The 18,182-nt window shown below is 36.4% G+C and overlaps 1 protein-coding gene across 1 annotated transcript in view; it reads right to left on the bottom strand.

Moving 5' to 3' along the window:
* Positions 1–18,182, bottom strand: part of LOC136034726 (uncharacterized) — a 138,087-nt gene that overhangs the window by 68,026 nt on the left and 51,879 nt on the right. The window contains exon 3 of the mRNA XM_065716092.1: positions 14,650–14,987. Within this exon, the coding sequence (XP_065572164.1) occupies positions 14,650–14,923 (274 nt within the window). The 5' untranslated portion in view covers positions 14,924–14,987. The remainder of the gene's footprint in view (positions 1–14,649; positions 14,988–18,182) is intronic.

Here is an 18,182-nt window from a genome sequence, read left to right as displayed (position 1 = left end):
TTGAGAGAAAGAGTCAAACTTTAGCGTAAAGAGCGGGGCTTTGAGGAGGGAACCTCCCCTTTCATATGCGGATTAATTTCTGTTCGTTTTAAGTTTTATTGTCACTCCTTACTTTCAGTTGAAAAACTTCTTGTTTTTTTTTGTTTAATACACTTTTTAAAAGCCAATCATTAACACTACCTAGCTATGAAAGCTGTATTTTAACTATAGTTTGGTAGCTGTATTATAGTGATCACCGGCAATCAAATTACTTACTGAACTTTTTTTCTACCTGAATCAGACACACATTGCCTCTGAACGGTTGAATTAGCTTAGTGAAAAAAACAAAAGTTCAATTTTTTAGGCAGTAAATCTGAGCTGCTTAAGGGGTACTAACACTAATTTTTTAAATTTCACCCGCCTACTGTCATCTTCCCAAGATTTTATGACGATATCAGAAAATGATGAACCTGGAGGGCAACCAGAAATAAGAACTAAGCTATGTATCCCTAGGGCCAACTAAATTAGAACCATTAGTGGGAGATAGGAATGTACAGAGGAAACAAAATCCATTTAGAAGGGTTAGGGAAGCTACCAATTTAAAATATGAGATCAAGTGCACTAATTAATTTAACTGTCAATTTGCGATTTTCTTATTTTGTAAAAAACAAGGAATGTTACTAATATAGTGTACTTATCCTTTTTTGTCCGATTAATGGATCGTTCTTGAGTATCGGAAGAAATCTGATTAGAGAAACTCTTGGAAATATAATGCCAGTTTTAAGTAGCAAAAAAAAATCGTGCCACAGTAAAATTTTCTACCATTTTGCGGTGTAAAGCGATTTTTTTTTGCTCAAAGGGTAGCAGTCACCCATCGACTGAAAATTCTGAGGAAACTAATCGATTCAGAATTATATAAAAAAAAAACTGTATATTGAGCTATCCAGTTTCGGATGCAGTAATGCCGCACGGCAGGCCATTCCTCCCTAAAGATAAAATTTTGAAAAAAACAAGTTTTTTTCAACCGAAAGAAAGGAATAGTATTAAAGCTTAAAACGAACAGAAATTATTACGTATATGAGGGGGTTTTCTCCCCCTCAACACCTCACCCTTTACGCTAAAGATTTTTAGTGCCATAAACCATTCTACTATACCTTTCTGGTGATGACTGGGTTTACATTGATAAACACCTAATATTGGTTGTGGCCGGCATATACCCCCCGGTGATTAAACACCTGGAAAATAACCCCCTCCCCGCGTAAAATACCCCCGGTAAATAACCCCCCTCTCGAAAAATACCTCTCCCCTGTGGAAAATAAGGCGTTCCAAATTTGAGAGTTTTATTTGAGTTTTATTGTATATTCAAGTTCTGTAGGGGGAAGAAATTTTGGTACTTGAATAAGAAGTGGAGAATTTTAAAAACTTAGATTTTCGTAGGGTTCTGGCTTCATGTTCCTCCCTCTCCCTCTACACCTGCTAGGGTTAAGCTGTTTGTAACTTGTAATGCTCTGAAAAGGTAGTGTTCGGCATATGTAACTAGAAGAAGTATCGGTTAGAAGTATTGGGAGAAATCTGCTTAGAGAAACTCTTGTAAATATAATGCCAGTTTTAAGTAAAAAAAAAAAAAAATGTGCCACAGTAAAATGATATTTTCTACTATCTTGCGGCGTAAAAGGATTTTTTTTTTTCGCCCAAAGGGTATTTAGAATTATAAAACAAACTGTATATTGAGCTATCCAGTTTTGGATGCAGTAATGCCGCACGGCAGGCCATTCCTTCCCAAAGATTAAATCTAGAAAAAAACAAGTTTTTTCAACCGAAAGAAAGGAATAGTATTAAAGCTTAAAACGAACAGAAACTATTACGTATATGAGGGGGGGGGGTTCTCCCCCTCAGCACCTCATTCTTTGCACTGAAGTTTTTTAGTGCTATAAACCATTCTACTATACCTTTCTGGTGATGACTGGGTTTACACTGATAAACATCAAATATTGGTGGTGGCCGGCGTTTACCCTCCCCCCCGGTGATTACCCCCTCGGAAAATACCTCTCACTGAAAATGTCCCCAGCGTAAAAAAATACCCCCCCGGTAAATATCCCCCTCTCGAAAAATACCCCTCCCTTGTGGAAAATAGGGCTTGTTCCAAATTTGAGAATTTTATTTGAGTTTTATTGTATTTTTAAGTTCCATAGAGGGAAGAAATTTTAGTACTTGAATAGGAAGTGGAGATTTTTAAAAAACTTAGATTTTCGTAGAGTTCAGGCTTTATGTTCCTCCCTCTCCCTCTACACCTGCTTGGGTTAAGCTGTTTGTAAGTTGTAATGCTCTGAAAAGGCAGGGATTGGCACATGTAACTAGAAGATGGAATATGAAGAAGGAACAGGCGGTATTGATCCACAGGTACTACTTATGTCAGCGTGGATAAGTCAATTCAAACTTTTAGCTGGTAATTGTACAATAAGGGCGAATAATGTGGTAGGGAATAACTGGTGGATTTTGCTTAAAGGACATAAGTCAGGTAGAAAAAAGAAATACATCAAATGAATTTCCAACCCACCCTTTCCCAACATAATAATCATTATCATTGTAATAACGTCCCAGCTCCCCCCACGATTGGACCAAATATAGTCCAAGGCTATATACAAAATGTTAGGACAAATCCTAACCCGGCAGACAGAGGAGGAGGGGTTAGGACAAGGTTAAAATGACAGTGGTAATTAAAGTTGGAAAGACTATAGATTTAAAAATCTTTTTTATTATTTTTTTTTTTAATCTAATTTCTCTTATTTCTCTCCTGTGAGCAAAATAAACCAATGATCTAAAAATTACTGTGATGTTTCCCTTTCTAAAAAGGAGAACCTTAACAAGAAAATATCAATGTAAGTAATAAATGAAAGAAATTACTTTCATAAAATTCAGTTTAAGTAAGAGCACAAAAAGCTTATTTATAAATATTTTGATTGCTTGAATTGGCTTTAAAACGAGTAAATCAAAAACAAAAGTTTTTGTGATAAAACTAAAGAACGAAGTTAATACTTAAAACAAACAAAGTTTCTGCATCGCAGTTCAAGCAACCTATATCCGCAAAACTGTTTCAAATAAACTGACTGGTGACATTCCCCTATTTTTGTAGAATTCGGGAAAACTAGCGCTTTACTGAAAACTAAAAACTGAAACAACACAACAGTTCACCAGTTCAAAATCTTGGCAATTGCCATTATCGGAGATGAAGTTAGAAGAAAAGTAGATTCAAGTATGTTGGTTTCACAATAATACAAATTATAATTTTGAATTTCTCTTTAAAGCTTAAAATCAAATTTTAACTTTTTTTTATTTAATAAAATGGATCCTATTATTCATGTAAACATTTTTAAAATGAAAACATCATTGGTCGAAAAGAGCCTTTAATGAACATATTTTAGTTGATTTTGAACTGCAGCTAAAAAAGGTTTGCCAACATTTCGTCTTGACTTACACAGGATTAAAATAGCAACGCAGAGTCCACGGTCAAATCAAGCATATTTCTTCTACTTCCCAATTTCTGTTCGTTTTTTTGTTATTGTTTGAAAAATCCCTGCCTTAAATGTCAACTTTTGAAATTTAATTTTAAATTGTTGGTGTTTCTGGGAACACTGATTTTGCAATTACTGTATCAAATAGGCTATTTCTCAACACCATAAAAAAACTTTCAGATGGGTTATGGGTTATAGTGAAGATTTTTCAGAGATCCATCTTGTCCAATGATCTAAACATCACACATTTGCGACAAATGTGTCAAAATTAAATGGCGAGAACTTAGATTTGAATAACTATATGACCCTAATTTGTCCCGGAGTATTTGTTACTTTAGCTTCTTTTTTGTTTCTTGTCGGTTTCAACCTACACATGGAAAATAGCTGTTCGAAGAAATAGTCTTTTCTATGTAAAAAAAAAAAAAAAAAAAAAAACGGAAGCAAAAGAAAAGTTCTGTAGGTGTTTGCTATGATTGACCAATTATGAAGTTTACACTTGAAACTTGAACATTAATTAAGTTACAATATTATCAAAGGTGTGTATTATTGGCTCTGTACTCGTTCATAAATTGGTTTTTGTCAACAAGCAATAAGATTTAAAAACTAAACTCCCCGCATCGTCTTGGAATTTGGCCCATTTCTGTGAGAGCTTCTAGTATTCACTAATCTTATTTGTATTATTAGCTTCATATCCTTGTCTATTTTACCAACATAATTATCTTTATTTCTGTAATGTCTTATGGTTGTAGAGAGCAAGTGAATATCTGGTCAACATATTCATATGTTAGTAAAATATTTTGTCCCTACCTAAAATAGCACCAATTCTTATTCCTTCTTTTTTGTTATCTACACTATTATATTTGCTCACTCTCGAAACAATAACAAAACGAAATGATGAAAGAACAAGGTCATCTGTTATACAAAAACAGTTCTCAAAAGTTAAAATGACAAGATAAACACACTTTCCGTTCTTAGCGATATGATCCCTTAATTTTGCTAAGAAAATCCCTTTCAAAATCAGTTTTCAAAAGAGGCGCTTTCTTAAATTTAATCCATAGCCATCGCTTAAAATCAACAAAGGTCTTAAACTAATTAAATTTCACACAATTAAGGGGATTTTCTTGGGCATTGTTTAAAAGACGACGCCTGAAGAGAACAGGCATGTAAATATGTTAACCCTTCCCCTCGTCTTGTATGTACTTGTTTTATATTTGAATACAGGAGTTCCCCCTTTGCCGATTTTCTTAATGAGAATTTGTTTGACCTGGAATATCTGGACCTTGAACCATGTAACCTTTTAATTTGATGACGAGAAGGAAATTTAGCATGCAGTTTATTAAGGAATTCACTTGATTAGCTATTTAAAAAGTACCAGTATGCGTTTCTGGAAATATCCTTGGCCATTTGCATATCTTGTTGCAGTAAGCATATTTTCTTTAAACGGAACATCAGATAGAGACAGTTATGTTAGGCTAAAACAATGCATAATTGTCAATGGTGCATAAAAGCATTGTCAGGCTTATACGTAGAGGCGGAGGGGACTTTGTATCCCTCCCTTCGTCTCATTAAAATTTCAACATACCTAAAAGCTCATACGCAACTCCCTTCAAATTAGTCAACTTCTTGCATGCACATGGTACATTCGACCCATTATAGGACATACCGAGACGTAAGTAATAATAAGGAGGGGGGTTAGAACTATGAATAATGCAAGTTATATGGGAAGCATAACAAATGTGGGGAAAGCAATAAGAAAGACTGTACTTCAGGGGTGAGTCTAGAGCAAAATCCTGTGAGGGGGCAATGTGTCAAGAGCGCCAATAAGCAAAAATCTCTGGGGGACAAAGGTGACAAGGGTCCCAGTAATTGCAAATTTATTTTATGTTACAGAGTAAAAAACAGAAAAAACAAGGAATGAGGTCGTCAGAAGAAACCTTGGAAGAGTCTCCCGTCCCCTGGATCCGCCACTGCTATATTTGGGACAGAACCTGGCGTATTAGAAGAGGGGTAGGTTTATCATATAGATTGTTAATGATTTCGAATCGACTAGCATTAAATTTATCAAAAATTTAACAAACCTGCATTTTGATCCCATTTAGCCCTACCTTTTTCTTATGACACAGCATGGTAGAGACCCAATTGCCTTGCCGCGCCCTTTTCAGTCACTTGAAAAAGGATCAAAACATTTATAGAAGTAGTCTATGTGCTCTATTTTAGTCAAAATTGTTGTTTTGTGGCAAAAAAACATGAGGAAATTGCACTTTGCTCGGATATGATCTCTTTTGTAACTGGAAAAATTCCTTAGAGCTATTATTTACGTTCGAACTGACCTCTCACGATATTCAACGACCACTGACTCAATAAAAGTTCAATAAAATTGATACTAAAACGTGATTTTCTTGATATTCACGAAATGTGGCTTTATATCTCTGGTTAAGGGTGGGGGGGGTATCGGCCTTGACAAGATCAATTGGCTCTAGCCTTATACTTCTTATGTAGATGTTTTCACTTATAATAGATACTTATCAAACTCTTAAACAAACTATAAGTTAAGCTTCAGTTTGAAAATCTCATGTTGGTTATTTAATCAGTGTAAAAAAAAAGAAAAACAGATTCTCTTGATATATTTATTGATATTATTCAGGGCCACATTCGGTAATTTTGTTCTGGGTGAAAAGTTAAAATTAGAAGCTTTGAGAAACGGATCAAAAGTTTGTTTGTATGCATATTTGTTACGTTTTTGCGAATCGGACACATATTTCATGAGAGAGGGGTGGGGGTGGGGGTTCAAACCCTCTAACCCCTTCTAGATACGGCCTTGACATTATACTTCTATTCCCCTAGTTCCAGTTAAAACTCATAAAATGAAAAGACCAAAGCAAAACAAAGGCCAAGATGACCAAAGGCGAAAAGGTCACTGATTGAAAAGATCAAAGCAACAAAAGAGTGAGTGTAGGCCTAAGGAAAATCTAACTTAAAGTACGAAACTCGTGTAGATTAGAGGCACCAATGAGATGGGTCAATTCCTATTCGCTGATTTTTGGAAAATAGTTTGTGTATATTTACTAAAAATTTTAAAGCAAAACTTTGTCCCGTCCCCTGTACTTTTCCCTGAATTGGCGTCACAGGTGTAGACTACATTCAGTAGAGTCCTTTGAATCCATTACTGCTTTTAAACCGACCCAAAGCCACTACTCTTTTCTCCATCTAATGATATGATAACGAAGAAGTTTAACGACGATTCCCCTGAGACGCAGGTGTTATAAATTTTCTTCAAGACACAGGTGCATGTTACGTAATAAGGAATATTTTCTTCAAGACACAGGTGCTTGTTACATAATAAGGAATGTTTTCTAATAGATTCAGGTGACTGTTATATTTAAAAACCCTGAGAGGGCCAGCAAAAAACCTTCAGGGGCTCCTTAAGTAGGGACATGGTCCAAACATATCATAACTCAATAATTTCATACTAAAAAATCCGCATGGGCTTGGAAAAAACCTGTAGGGGCCCGCTATTGGGAAGCCTTCAAGACACCAAGCCCTAGCATCCGATTTCACTCGGGGCCCTAGCAAGCAATTCCAAAAAGGGCCCTAGAAAGCGATTTGAACGAGGGGCCTAGCATCCAATTCAACTGGGGTCCTAACCAAACCAACGGGGAGCCCTAGACACCAATTCAAGCTGTGGGCGGAACTAGCAGCCAATTCCAATGGGGCCCTAACATCCAATTCAACCGAGGCCCTAAACTAACCATTAGGGGGCCAATAGCATCATGTTTCACTGGGAGGGCCATAGCAACCAACTCGAACAGGCTAGGCTAGCAGTCAATTTCTAAGGGGGCCCTAGCATTCAATTCCATCTGTGCCCTAGTATCCAGTTCCATCTGGGTCCTAGCATCCAATTCCACCAGGGCCCGAGCAAGCAATTCCACTGGAATTATAGAAACCTTTTCCACTGGGGAGGGGGGGGCTAGCAACTAATTCAAGTAGGTCCCTATCGATTTATTCCGGCGGGGGGCCCTAGCAATCAATCCCAATGGGGCCCTAGCAACAAATTCCACCTGTACACCTAGCAACCAATTTCACCGACAAGACGTTTTTCGAAACGTTTATGGATTTCTTTGGTTGTTATATAATAGGGGAATGTTTACTTATTATAAAGGATGATATTTATTCCTTATATTCCAAAGATCAGTGTCCGCATTAGGATTCGAAAGAGATTTTTCCTCAAAGAGATGGAGCACTAGACAGCTGGACTGAGAAAGCCTTTGTAATATTATTACTTGAATAATAATCTATACGTGATAATCTATTCCAAGCATGGATAATTCCCTCTCCCCCTCTCTAGAATGATTAAATGAATCGAGTGTTTTCCTATGTCTGCAACAATTGACATGCAGGGGAGAAAATTGACTATTAGATTTGGTTACATTTGACGTGCACCTGCTTGTTAAGTAATGCTTTGGAAGGTATTATCAGATAATATTGGGGGTGGTTATTAGCACATTTTTAGCACTAGAGTCTTTTACTTTATTTGAACTTTAATGTGCTTTCAGAGAGGAAATAAAAGCGAGAGTATCATTATGGCTAGAATATGGTACACCCTTATATTCGATCAAAAGTCTTTCTTTTCCTCTTCAGTACAAAGAATTTCAATGGTTAATCTACGCAGGTTAGATTAGGTTAAGATAGGCTAGATGGCGTGCCATATGAATTAACTTAACCTAACCTACCATATTTAGGTTAGGTTAACTCAACCTTGCAGCATGCAAAAAAGCGGAAAGTCTTTGTGTTTCTGTGTGCCTGACTCTGAGTGTTTGTGTGTCTGACTTTGTTTTTTGTGTGTGTATTTTTTCTCTCTCCCACCGTGCCTGTGTGTCAGTCTCTGTGTGCTTGTGTGTCTGACTATGTTTTTTTGTGCGTATATTTTTGTCTGTCTCTCAACGTGCCTGTGTGACTGAGCGCATGTTTGTTTCTTTGAGTTTTTGTTTGTCTAACTCTGCGTGTTTGTGTGTCTGACTTTGTGTCTTTGTGTGTGTCTTTTTTCCCTCCCACCGTGCCTGTGTGTCTTTATCTGTGTGCTTGTGTGTCTGACTTTGTGTTTTTGTGCGTGCGTTTCTTGGCTCCCTCCCACAGTGCCTGTGTGACTGAGTGTCTGTTTGAACGTCTCTGTGTCTGGCTTCTGTTTTTGTGTGTCTAACTCTGTCTGTTTGTGTGTCTGTGTCTTTGACTTTTTGTGTATGTTTTTTCTCTCTCCCATCGTGCCTGTGAGATTGAGCGTCTGTTTGCATGTCTCTTTGTCTGTCTTTGTGTTTTTGTGTGTCTAGCTCTGTGTGTTTGTGTCTGAATTGGTGTTTTTGTGTGTGTTTTTTGCCTCTCTCCCACCGTTCAAGTCTGACTAAGCGTCTGTTTGCATGTCTCTGTGTCTGTCTTTTTGTGTTTGTGTGCCCGACTCTCGGTGGTTGTATGTATAACTTTGTATTTTTATGTGTTTTTTCTCTCTCCCACCGTGCGTTTGTGACTGAACGCATGTTTGCTTCTCTTTGTGTCTTTCTTTGTTTGTTTGTGTGTCTTTGTTTTTGTGTGTCTGTCTTTGTGCTTTTTTTATGTCTTTGTGTTTGTGTGTCTGTCTTTGTGTTTTTGTGTGTCTGACTCTGTGTGTTTGTATGTCTGACCTAAAATTTCTATTGTTTTTTTTTGTCTCTCTCCCACGGTGCCTATGAGACTGAGCGTCTGTTTGCATGTCTCTGTATCTGTCTTTTTGTCTTCAGGTGTCTGACTTTGTGTTTTTTTGCCTACTTTTTGTCTCTCTCTGTCTCTTTCACTGCGCTTGTGTGACTGAGAATCTGTCTACATGTCTCTGTGTCTGTGTTTTTTTTTTGTGTGTCTTGTGTCTAACGTTGTTTTTGTGTGTGCTTTTTTCTCTCTCCCATTGTGCCTATGTGACTGTGCGTCTGTTTGCATGTCTCTTTGCCTGTCTTTGTGTTTTTTTTGTGTCTAAGTCTGTGTGTTTGTGTCTGAATTTTTTTTCTGTCTCTCTCTCATCGTGCTGGTCTGAATGAGCGTCTGTTTGCATGTCTCTGTGCTTGTCTTCGTGTTTTGTATATCTGACTTTGTATTTTCATGTGTTTTATTTCTCTCTCCCACCGTGCTTATGTGACTGGCCGTCGGTTTCTTTGTCTCTGTGTCTGTCGTTGTTTGTTTGCGTGTTGTGTGTCTTTGTGTTTGTGTGTCTGTCTTTGTGTTTTGTGTGTTTGTGTGTCGATCTTTGAATTTTTGTGTGTCTGACTTGTATTTTTATGGGCTTTTTCTCTCTCTCCCATCATGCTTGTGTGAATGAGCGTCTGTTTGCGGGTCTTTGTGTCTGTCTTTGTGTTTTTGTGTGTCTAACTGTGTGTTTTTGTGTCTGAATTTGTGTGTTTATGCGTGCGTGTGCGTTTGTTTGTGGGTGTGTGTGTGTGTCTGACTGTTTTTGTGTGTCTAAGTTTTTGTTTTATGCGTGCGTGTAAGTATGTGGGAATGTGTATGTTTGTGTATGTGTGTCTGTGTGTGTGTGTGTGTTTGTGTGTGTGTGTGTGTAGTGTGCGTCTGTGTGTGTGTGTCTGTGTGTCTGTGTGTGTGTTTGTGTGTGTATGGCTGTTTGTGTGTTTGTGTGTGTCTGTGTGTGTGTTTGTGTGTATGTGTGTGTGTATGTCTGTTTATGTGTGTGTGTGTGTGCGCGTGCTCTGAGTCTGTGTGTGTGTATGTGTTCTGAGTTCTTTATTTAACAATAAATTCTATAAACCAAAAAACTACTTCAAGACGATCCCCCCCCCCATAAGGTTCCATTGTCGGGAAATAACAGGGGAGAAAAAAAACACAAAAAGTATAAACAAAATGAAAAAAAGTCCATTTGCCCACCTAAGTGATCCCCAAAAATGACAGGCTAGGCAGGGGGTAGCCCACGATTGCGCCAATTCAATTAAACATCCAACTCAATCCAGAGACACCAAGTCCAAGGAAAACTGGAATAAAATTTATTTACTAGCTAGAAATTGTCTAATATAATTTTCGAACATACCAAACGAGAGGTAGCTTCGCTTGGGGCGTGTTCCAGATACTGTTGCAAGCTGTCAGAGGGTTGAAGTCAGACCTCATTGATGGAGTGTGAAGAGTCTGTAAATTGTTGGAAGTGCGGAGATGATAAGTCGATTGATCAGAAATAAATGCAGGTGTCTATGACACCTGCGTCTTGAAGACAATTCATGAAAGATCTTAAGCTGAACTGGTTAACCATGACAACAAAAAACAACGAGAGAGAAATTCAATGAAAAACAACAAATTAGACTGTGGCCAGTAGAGAGAAAAGATGAAAAACTAAAACGACACGGAAACGACGTTTCGTTTTAGTTTTTCATAATTTCTCTCTACTGGCCGCAGTCTCGTTTGTCATTTTTCATCGAGTGTTTCTCACTTTGTTGTCTTAAGAAAATTAATAACACTTGCTTCTTGAGGGAATCGCCGTTAAGCCTCTCCTTCATCTTTATCTTTGAAGGAAGAAAAGATTAGTGGCTATGGGCCAGTTTAAAAGCAGGGAGGGGATACTACTTGCATTGAATCGTTGATAGTTATTTTGTTCAGGGCTTACCAGTAAGGTCATAAGGAATATGTTAGCCTGTACAATTTGTGCTAGAAAATTTTCAATTCTACATTGGGTGCTTTTAGCTTGTAGAATTTATACAGGGTCGTTGTGACCAGGTAAAAAAGAAATCATTTGGAAAGAATTTGTTGAAATTTGGGCAAATAAACTAAAGCTGAAATCTGATGAGGATCGTAGCCAAAATCTTATAGTAAATATGGAAGATCATATCACACAGATACAAAAGGGGATGGGGACTGACTCAATTCTCTAAAGATTAACATCGACATTCTTATGATTTCCCATAAGGTTCTTTGTGTTTTCCAAGTAATTTGATTATATATTATTTTTTTCCGTTAATTTGTTTAACGTTTAAAAATCCTCAAATGTACTTTACCGAGAGAGTGTTTTTCCTATTATAAATATTTTTGTCAGTTTCATTGATAATTGGAATTTTATGCTACATTGTGCTAGTCCCCAAAAAAGTGGGCGAATACATTCAATCCCTCTACCAACCACCCACCCCCTAAAAATACGTCAATCTTGCCTAATTCGTATTTGCCAGGAGCTAACCAAGGGTGCATATTGGAACTAAATTATTTAAAACAAAACTAAGCAAAGCATTTCCTTGCTTTCTCCAAACTTGAAAGGAATCACACAGCTTGGTAAACGAAGTTGAGTTTGAAAAAACGAACTTGGTAAACGAAGCATTCTCAAAAAGATTAAAGAAGTAATAAGAAGTTAATCTGTTGATTCTTAAAGAAAAGATTCTTTAGTATCCTAATTGCTGGATAGGAATATTTCGTTTGTGTCGTATCCCTCTTTAGGGAATTATGATATTTTCAAGGAGAAGGAGAGGCTTTATGCATAAACATTTGTATTTTTACGCAAACTCGCTATATATACATATAAAATTTGGAATCCTCATCCCAATTTCATTGAATTTGGTCTTTTCCGTTGGCCCCTGGCTGCGATGAGCTTTAAGTAGTAGTAATATCCTAAAACACCCCCTCCTTTCCTATGTACACATTTGTAATTTCCCAAATTCATAGGTCTTTACTCTTTATGTTTTGGGTTCACCTTTTTATGAGGCTACATCTAGGGAGACAATCTCAAAACACTATTTCCTTTGCTTAACCCTTCACTACTCTCCAAAATAAAATCCCTGTCATTTCCGTGTGTATCTATAACATTTAGAATTATCATTGTCAACATCTGTAGCATCTACATTTACAAGAAAACATTTTCCTGATATTACCCATATCCAATTATGTTCCTCTGTATTTACCTCTGTTCCCTAATAAAGATCTCTTCCCTATCCCTTGTGATTGTATAATGAGGCATGACAAGATTATCCTCAGACAAGAATCCTTAAGGAAACCGTGTGTGTCAAAATCCCTATACGCTGCATCGCTCTCCGTTTTACAAATCCCTTGTAAGTCTGTGAACATCTTTGTAATTGTCATTATTGTTTCATAAAAGCGTAAATGCTTCAAATTGATTCCTAAGGGATTTAATGGGGATTAAAACCCTTTCATGTAGTAAAGCCCTACTTTGAATGCAACCCACCGAAAACCGAAAATTCAGACATACAAACTTGGTCCGTCACAATCAAGGATTTGAATTGTAAAAACTGCTCGATTTAAATTTGAAATAGTAAAAAAGAAGTTAAAAAATGGTTGTAACGGCAAACAGAATTTCGAAAATTTGAGCTCATAAACTTTAGCGTTGAGGTCCAAGGAAATTATTTTCTACATTCACAATTTGAAAACGAATGGGAACTGTATATAATCGGGCAACCAGGGGGAATTATTGAGGTACGAAGTAGGTTCCTCGCAAGTAAAAATACTTACAGCATAGTACATACTATAGCAGGCTTACTAACAATAGGCCGACTACATTGGCTGAGGGCTAGTAAAAGAGGGCCGCTGATTGGCTGAGTTCACTTCACTAGAAAATCTTCATGGTTTTGGAGTGTGAAGCCTAAAAGGCCTAATAAGGGTTAATATCTCCGTACACTATGAATATACTGGGACGACTTTCGAGTTAGTTAGTCACCGTCTCTAAAGAAGTCTAACAGGTGCTGACTTCTTATTCCCTCTACGCTGGCGAATTTGTCGAGCAAGAACTTTAGATAAGTCAAGACCTGTCGCAAAAATTAGGAAACTTTTAGCCTAAAAGACGTTTTTGTGGGGCGTCAGATACCCCATCTCCCAGAAAACGATGAAATATCTCGACTTCAAAGCTGGTGAAAAACTATGCAATGCTTTATAACCCTTGGTTATACGCATGCGCATAACCAACGCATGCTACTACGCATGCGTTTTGTAACAACTGTTTATTCTGCACTGTCTGTAGACATATTGAGGAATGAAAGCGGCACCACAGGGTAGTATGGCTTCAAAAACTGAAAAACTAGGTTAAAAAGCTTATATACATTTCTAAATTGAAAGGTGATATCATAATATTTTCTCAATAGTATTTGGGCCTTAGTCTTGCCAAAATTCTTGTTTTGCAGCACAAAATTACAAAAATTGACGTTTTGTTGTTACGCAATCTTTTTTGTTACTCAAAAAAGAACTTGGGCATTTCTGTTCAAGTGATGAAAAAAAAATCTTGGGTGAAATGCGAGATTTTGCATCTTTGCATACAGAAGATTAAAACCGTGCAATTAAGTTCTACGATACGTTGAGCTTGACAGTGTAACTTTCGACAAGATCTTTTTACTTTTAAGGGATTCCAAATAACTGTTCTTCCAAATAACTGTTGATGGATAAATTTAAACTTGATTCGCAAAATATGTTTGGAATTATTATTAGAGCTAATTGTTTGATGTAACATCGTTTATAAAACTTCGTATTTCAGATTTTTTGCTGATATAGACATTCTATTGACATAGTCATTTATCACCGTTCATTACTATAACCTGCTTGAAATATCGATAATTATTCGCTTTTCCATAGCAGTACTTAGCATTTCCAGTGTTTTTTTTTCTCTCTGTAGAGTAATTCATATTAGATATTCCAAAAAAGAATAAAATTACGACCAAGCTTAAAATCATATTTACAACAATTCAAGCAGCTAATGATAAAGAAAATATAGTTTCTAAATATAAGATAAATTTGATATTTTAAAACAGACCATCTCTGTGAATGTATTTCACTCGTCTGAAGTAAGGAGAAAATATTTTGAGAAAACAATACTTTCAAAAAATTTTGAAAGTCATACATAACTAGTTTTATGATAGAAAGGTGTTTTTTTTTTATTTAAAAGGTATTCCACTATAGTTTTCCGAGGAATTTTGCTTGGTCTAAAATTTGAATTTATAACCCGAAATTTCGTAAAAATATTAAATGTTTATGCTATAGCTTCTATTGATTTTACAACCCTCTAGAAAATTCTCGGTAAAATTTGTTAACATTGTATTTCGAGAGAAATTGTTTAGGCATACACTCCAGCTTACGTCGATACATCCTTCAGCGCTTCTGTAACTCTTAGCTATTCAAAATAACAGTCGAAAAAATCAACAGGGAAATGACAAACCTCTCCCAGTGGTGCTAGAAATTGCTGGTGAAACCGGCTGTCCTACAGCTGCCCCCACATACTGTCCCTGTGCCCCATAGCTAGTTGGTGGAAAATAAGAGTTCAGTGGCAGTCTACTTGCGCCATCTGTATAATAAGATCCAAAATCATATCGCTGATACATATTTGCTTGATAAAGCTCTTGATTTGGCATAAGCCAAGGGGAACTGGTGTGAACATCAGCTTGTCTTGATGAACAGATTGTCGGGTTCTCATTGTAATCCTGTTGACTCATTCTGGCAATTTTCCTCAAGTTGTCGAATTCGTTTCAATTTCTACTGCCGCTATGTTTACGTTTCCTAGAAAGTTATCAGATAAATAAGCAAAAGGAGATAGGGATGCGGAATTGAATGTTGATTGAAAACCTCATATAGACAAAATAGTGTTGTTCTTATAGGCTATAAAATAGGGATGATGGTGTTTACATTCAAAAAGTGTTTAGAAAACGGGTTTTTAACTTAAATAATAGCAAGGTACCAAGAACAATCATACAGTTCATGGTAACGAACTGTAAGTAAGGAGCGACCCGGCTCAATAGTAACCGAGTCTCTAAAAAACGGAATTTCGATACCAATAGATCCATCAAAAGAATCGGATTCTTATGCTGACCTTAAAAAGCCCGTATAAGTTTCATCAAGTTTAGTCTTACCCATCAAAAGTTACGAGCCTGAGAATATTTGCTGTATTTTTGAAAAAAGGGGGAATCAACCTCTAAAAGCCATAAAATCTTAATAGAAATCACACCATCAGATTCAGTGTATCAGAAAACCCTACTGATAATGGTTTCAAGCTCTTACCTGCAAAAATGTGGTATTTTGTATTTTTTTTTTTTTTGCAGAAGAAAGATCACGGATGCGTGTTTATTTGTTTTTTTTTGTTTTTTGTTTTTCTTCCTAGGGGTAATTGTATTGACCCAGTGGTCTTGGAATATCACGAGAGGGCTCTTTCGGACGGAAATTAATATTTTTAGAGCCTTTTTTAAGTAACCAAAAAATTAGAGGGCAACTAGGCCCCCTCCCACGCTCATTTTTCCCAAAGTCACCTGACAAAATTTTAAGATAGCCATTTTGTTCAGCATAATAAAAAACCTAATAAATATGTCTTTGAGGATGACTGAATCCCCCACAGTCCCCGGGGCAAGGGCTGCAAGTTGTGAACTTTGCCCATGGTTTACATATAGTATGGGTTATTGTAAAGTATACGGACATTTTCAGGGGGATTTTTTCTGGGGGGGGGTGGTCAGGGGGAGAAGGTTACGTGGGAGGATCTTTCCATGGAGGAATTTTTAATGAGGGGAGAGAATTTTCCATGAAGGGGGAACTGGATTTTCCAACATTATTTAAAGACCAATCAGAAATTAAATTAAAAAAAAAATCAGCTGAAACAAAGGAGCAACATTAAAACTTAAAACGAAAAGAAATTATTAGGCATATGAGGGGGCTCGCTCCCTCGTCAATGCCTCACTCTTTACGCTAAAGTTTTTTTTAGTACTTTCATAAGAGCTATTTATTCTAATTAAATCCTTTGTGATTCAGGGGTCATTCTTAACGAATTGGAATAAAATTCGAACTTTAACCTAAAGAGCGATGTATTGACGAGGGGTGAGCCCCCTCTCATGCGTAATAATTTCTGTTCGTTTTAAGTTTTAATGTTGCTCCTAACTTTCAGTTGAAAACTTGTTTCTTTTCTTATTTAATAAGTTATAAGCAACATGGTGCAATTCTATCAAAAATAAAAAGCAGTCTTTTCGTTTGTACTTCAATAAATTTTCTTTTGTATTTAGTAATTTACCTTTTACTCTCCTATTGTCCAGATTGAAGATTATCTTCATTTACAAATTTAACTTGTTAGAATGATCTAACATCATATGGATCCCATATAAGAGGAACAGTAGAACTTGACAAGGAGAACTTGAATGAACATCAGCTTGTCTTGATATGAACAGATATATATATATATATATACAGGAACATACAGAACACAGATATAAACACACACACACACAAATCCTAGCAAGGAGAGATAGCTTCAAAAAGATGGTTCCTTTTGAAAGTACCAAAGGTCACAAATAGACGGAGCCTGGAAATAGGGATACGTCAAAGAAGAAGTGACAACCAAAAAAAGTAGACAAAGAATAAACAGAAGCTTAAAAAGGTGAAAAGAAAAGTAATATAAGTAGAAAGTTCTCTAAGCACAATCTTCGTAAAGTTACTTATTTTATCTTTTTTTAAATCACCAAATGTCCCCTTTTTTTCAAGCTTAATCAACTAGTGAAGGCCTAAGCCAATTAATGAAGATCTTATCCTTATGTTTTGCACCAGATAAGTACGTTAAGAGGACTACTACTATATGGGAACGTAATATTGCTACGGTTAGGGCATTGTTAATCTAAGGCTATGTAGTCGGTTAATCACCATAGAAAACATTAGTTGGAGTACTCGACATTCTTCTCCTAATTACAAATATCTATCTCTCCCCCTCTCTTTGGTTCTCTCTCTCTCTCTCTCTCTCTCTCTCTCTCTCTCTCTCTCTCTCTCTCTCTCTCTCTCTCTCTCTCTCTCTCTCTCTTTTTCTTTCTCTCTCTTTCTATCTCTCCCTTGTTCTTTCTCTCTTTCCCAACAAATTAATGTCACTCAAATAGAAAGCTTCCAGGATCACAGTTTTCTTATCCACTTGACCCAAGGTCATCTAACAATTGATTCCAAAGGAGCACAAGGTCAGTTTAAGATTCAACAGGACAAATCATCCCAAAGCTTTTTAGGACCTTAATAGAGATGTGTTTGTAGAGATGATTTATTTTGACGTTAGTTTTGTAGAGATCACTAGGATAGGAAAAAATCTTTTAAAAAAATGGAAAGTGGCAAAATACTTATTTGGAAAGCACAAAAATGTGTACAATGTAGATATAGAGCCAACATAAAAATGCTATTGTCTTTTAGGAACAACATTGGTGCTTCGACAAATGCCACTTATGTAAAAAAGTATTTGTGAGTGAAGAACAAATTGAAAAATAAAACCAGACATTATATTTGAAAAATACAAAAGAAAGGTAGGGCGCATCCAGGATTTTATTTTGGGAGGGATACAAAAAGAATTTTAAAAACGGATAAAAAATTTCTTATAAGCATTCTGCTACGTTTTTACGGGTTGGACAATTTTATTTTTTTTTTTTTTGGTGGGGGGAGGGGTGTTAAAACCCTGACCCACATAGATACAGCTTTTTAAGAAAGTCTTAAAAATCTAGGAGTTTCAGTAAGCAGATAGACCCAAAGTTTGAACCCTTTTTGTACCGTGACTAACCAACAACTTTCTTAGAAGTGGAATAAGCTCAAAAATAGATAATCATACTCCCAATGTAAAATGTAATCGACATATATTGTACAGCAAGAATGGTTTTAACAAAAATAAAGAGGCATATCACACATACTGTGGATTATAAAGCCTTGTTATATGATGTTTTATATAAAATAAAAATGCTTATATACTTTATAACA

This window comes from Artemia franciscana, chromosome 13 (assembly GCF_032884065.1).
Source record: "Artemia franciscana chromosome 13, ASM3288406v1, whole genome shotgun sequence".
Taxonomy (NCBI): domain Eukaryota; kingdom Metazoa; phylum Arthropoda; class Branchiopoda; order Anostraca; family Artemiidae; genus Artemia; species Artemia franciscana.
Note: the sequence above shows the minus strand (reverse complement) of the source record. Positions and strands in the feature narration are given on the sequence as shown.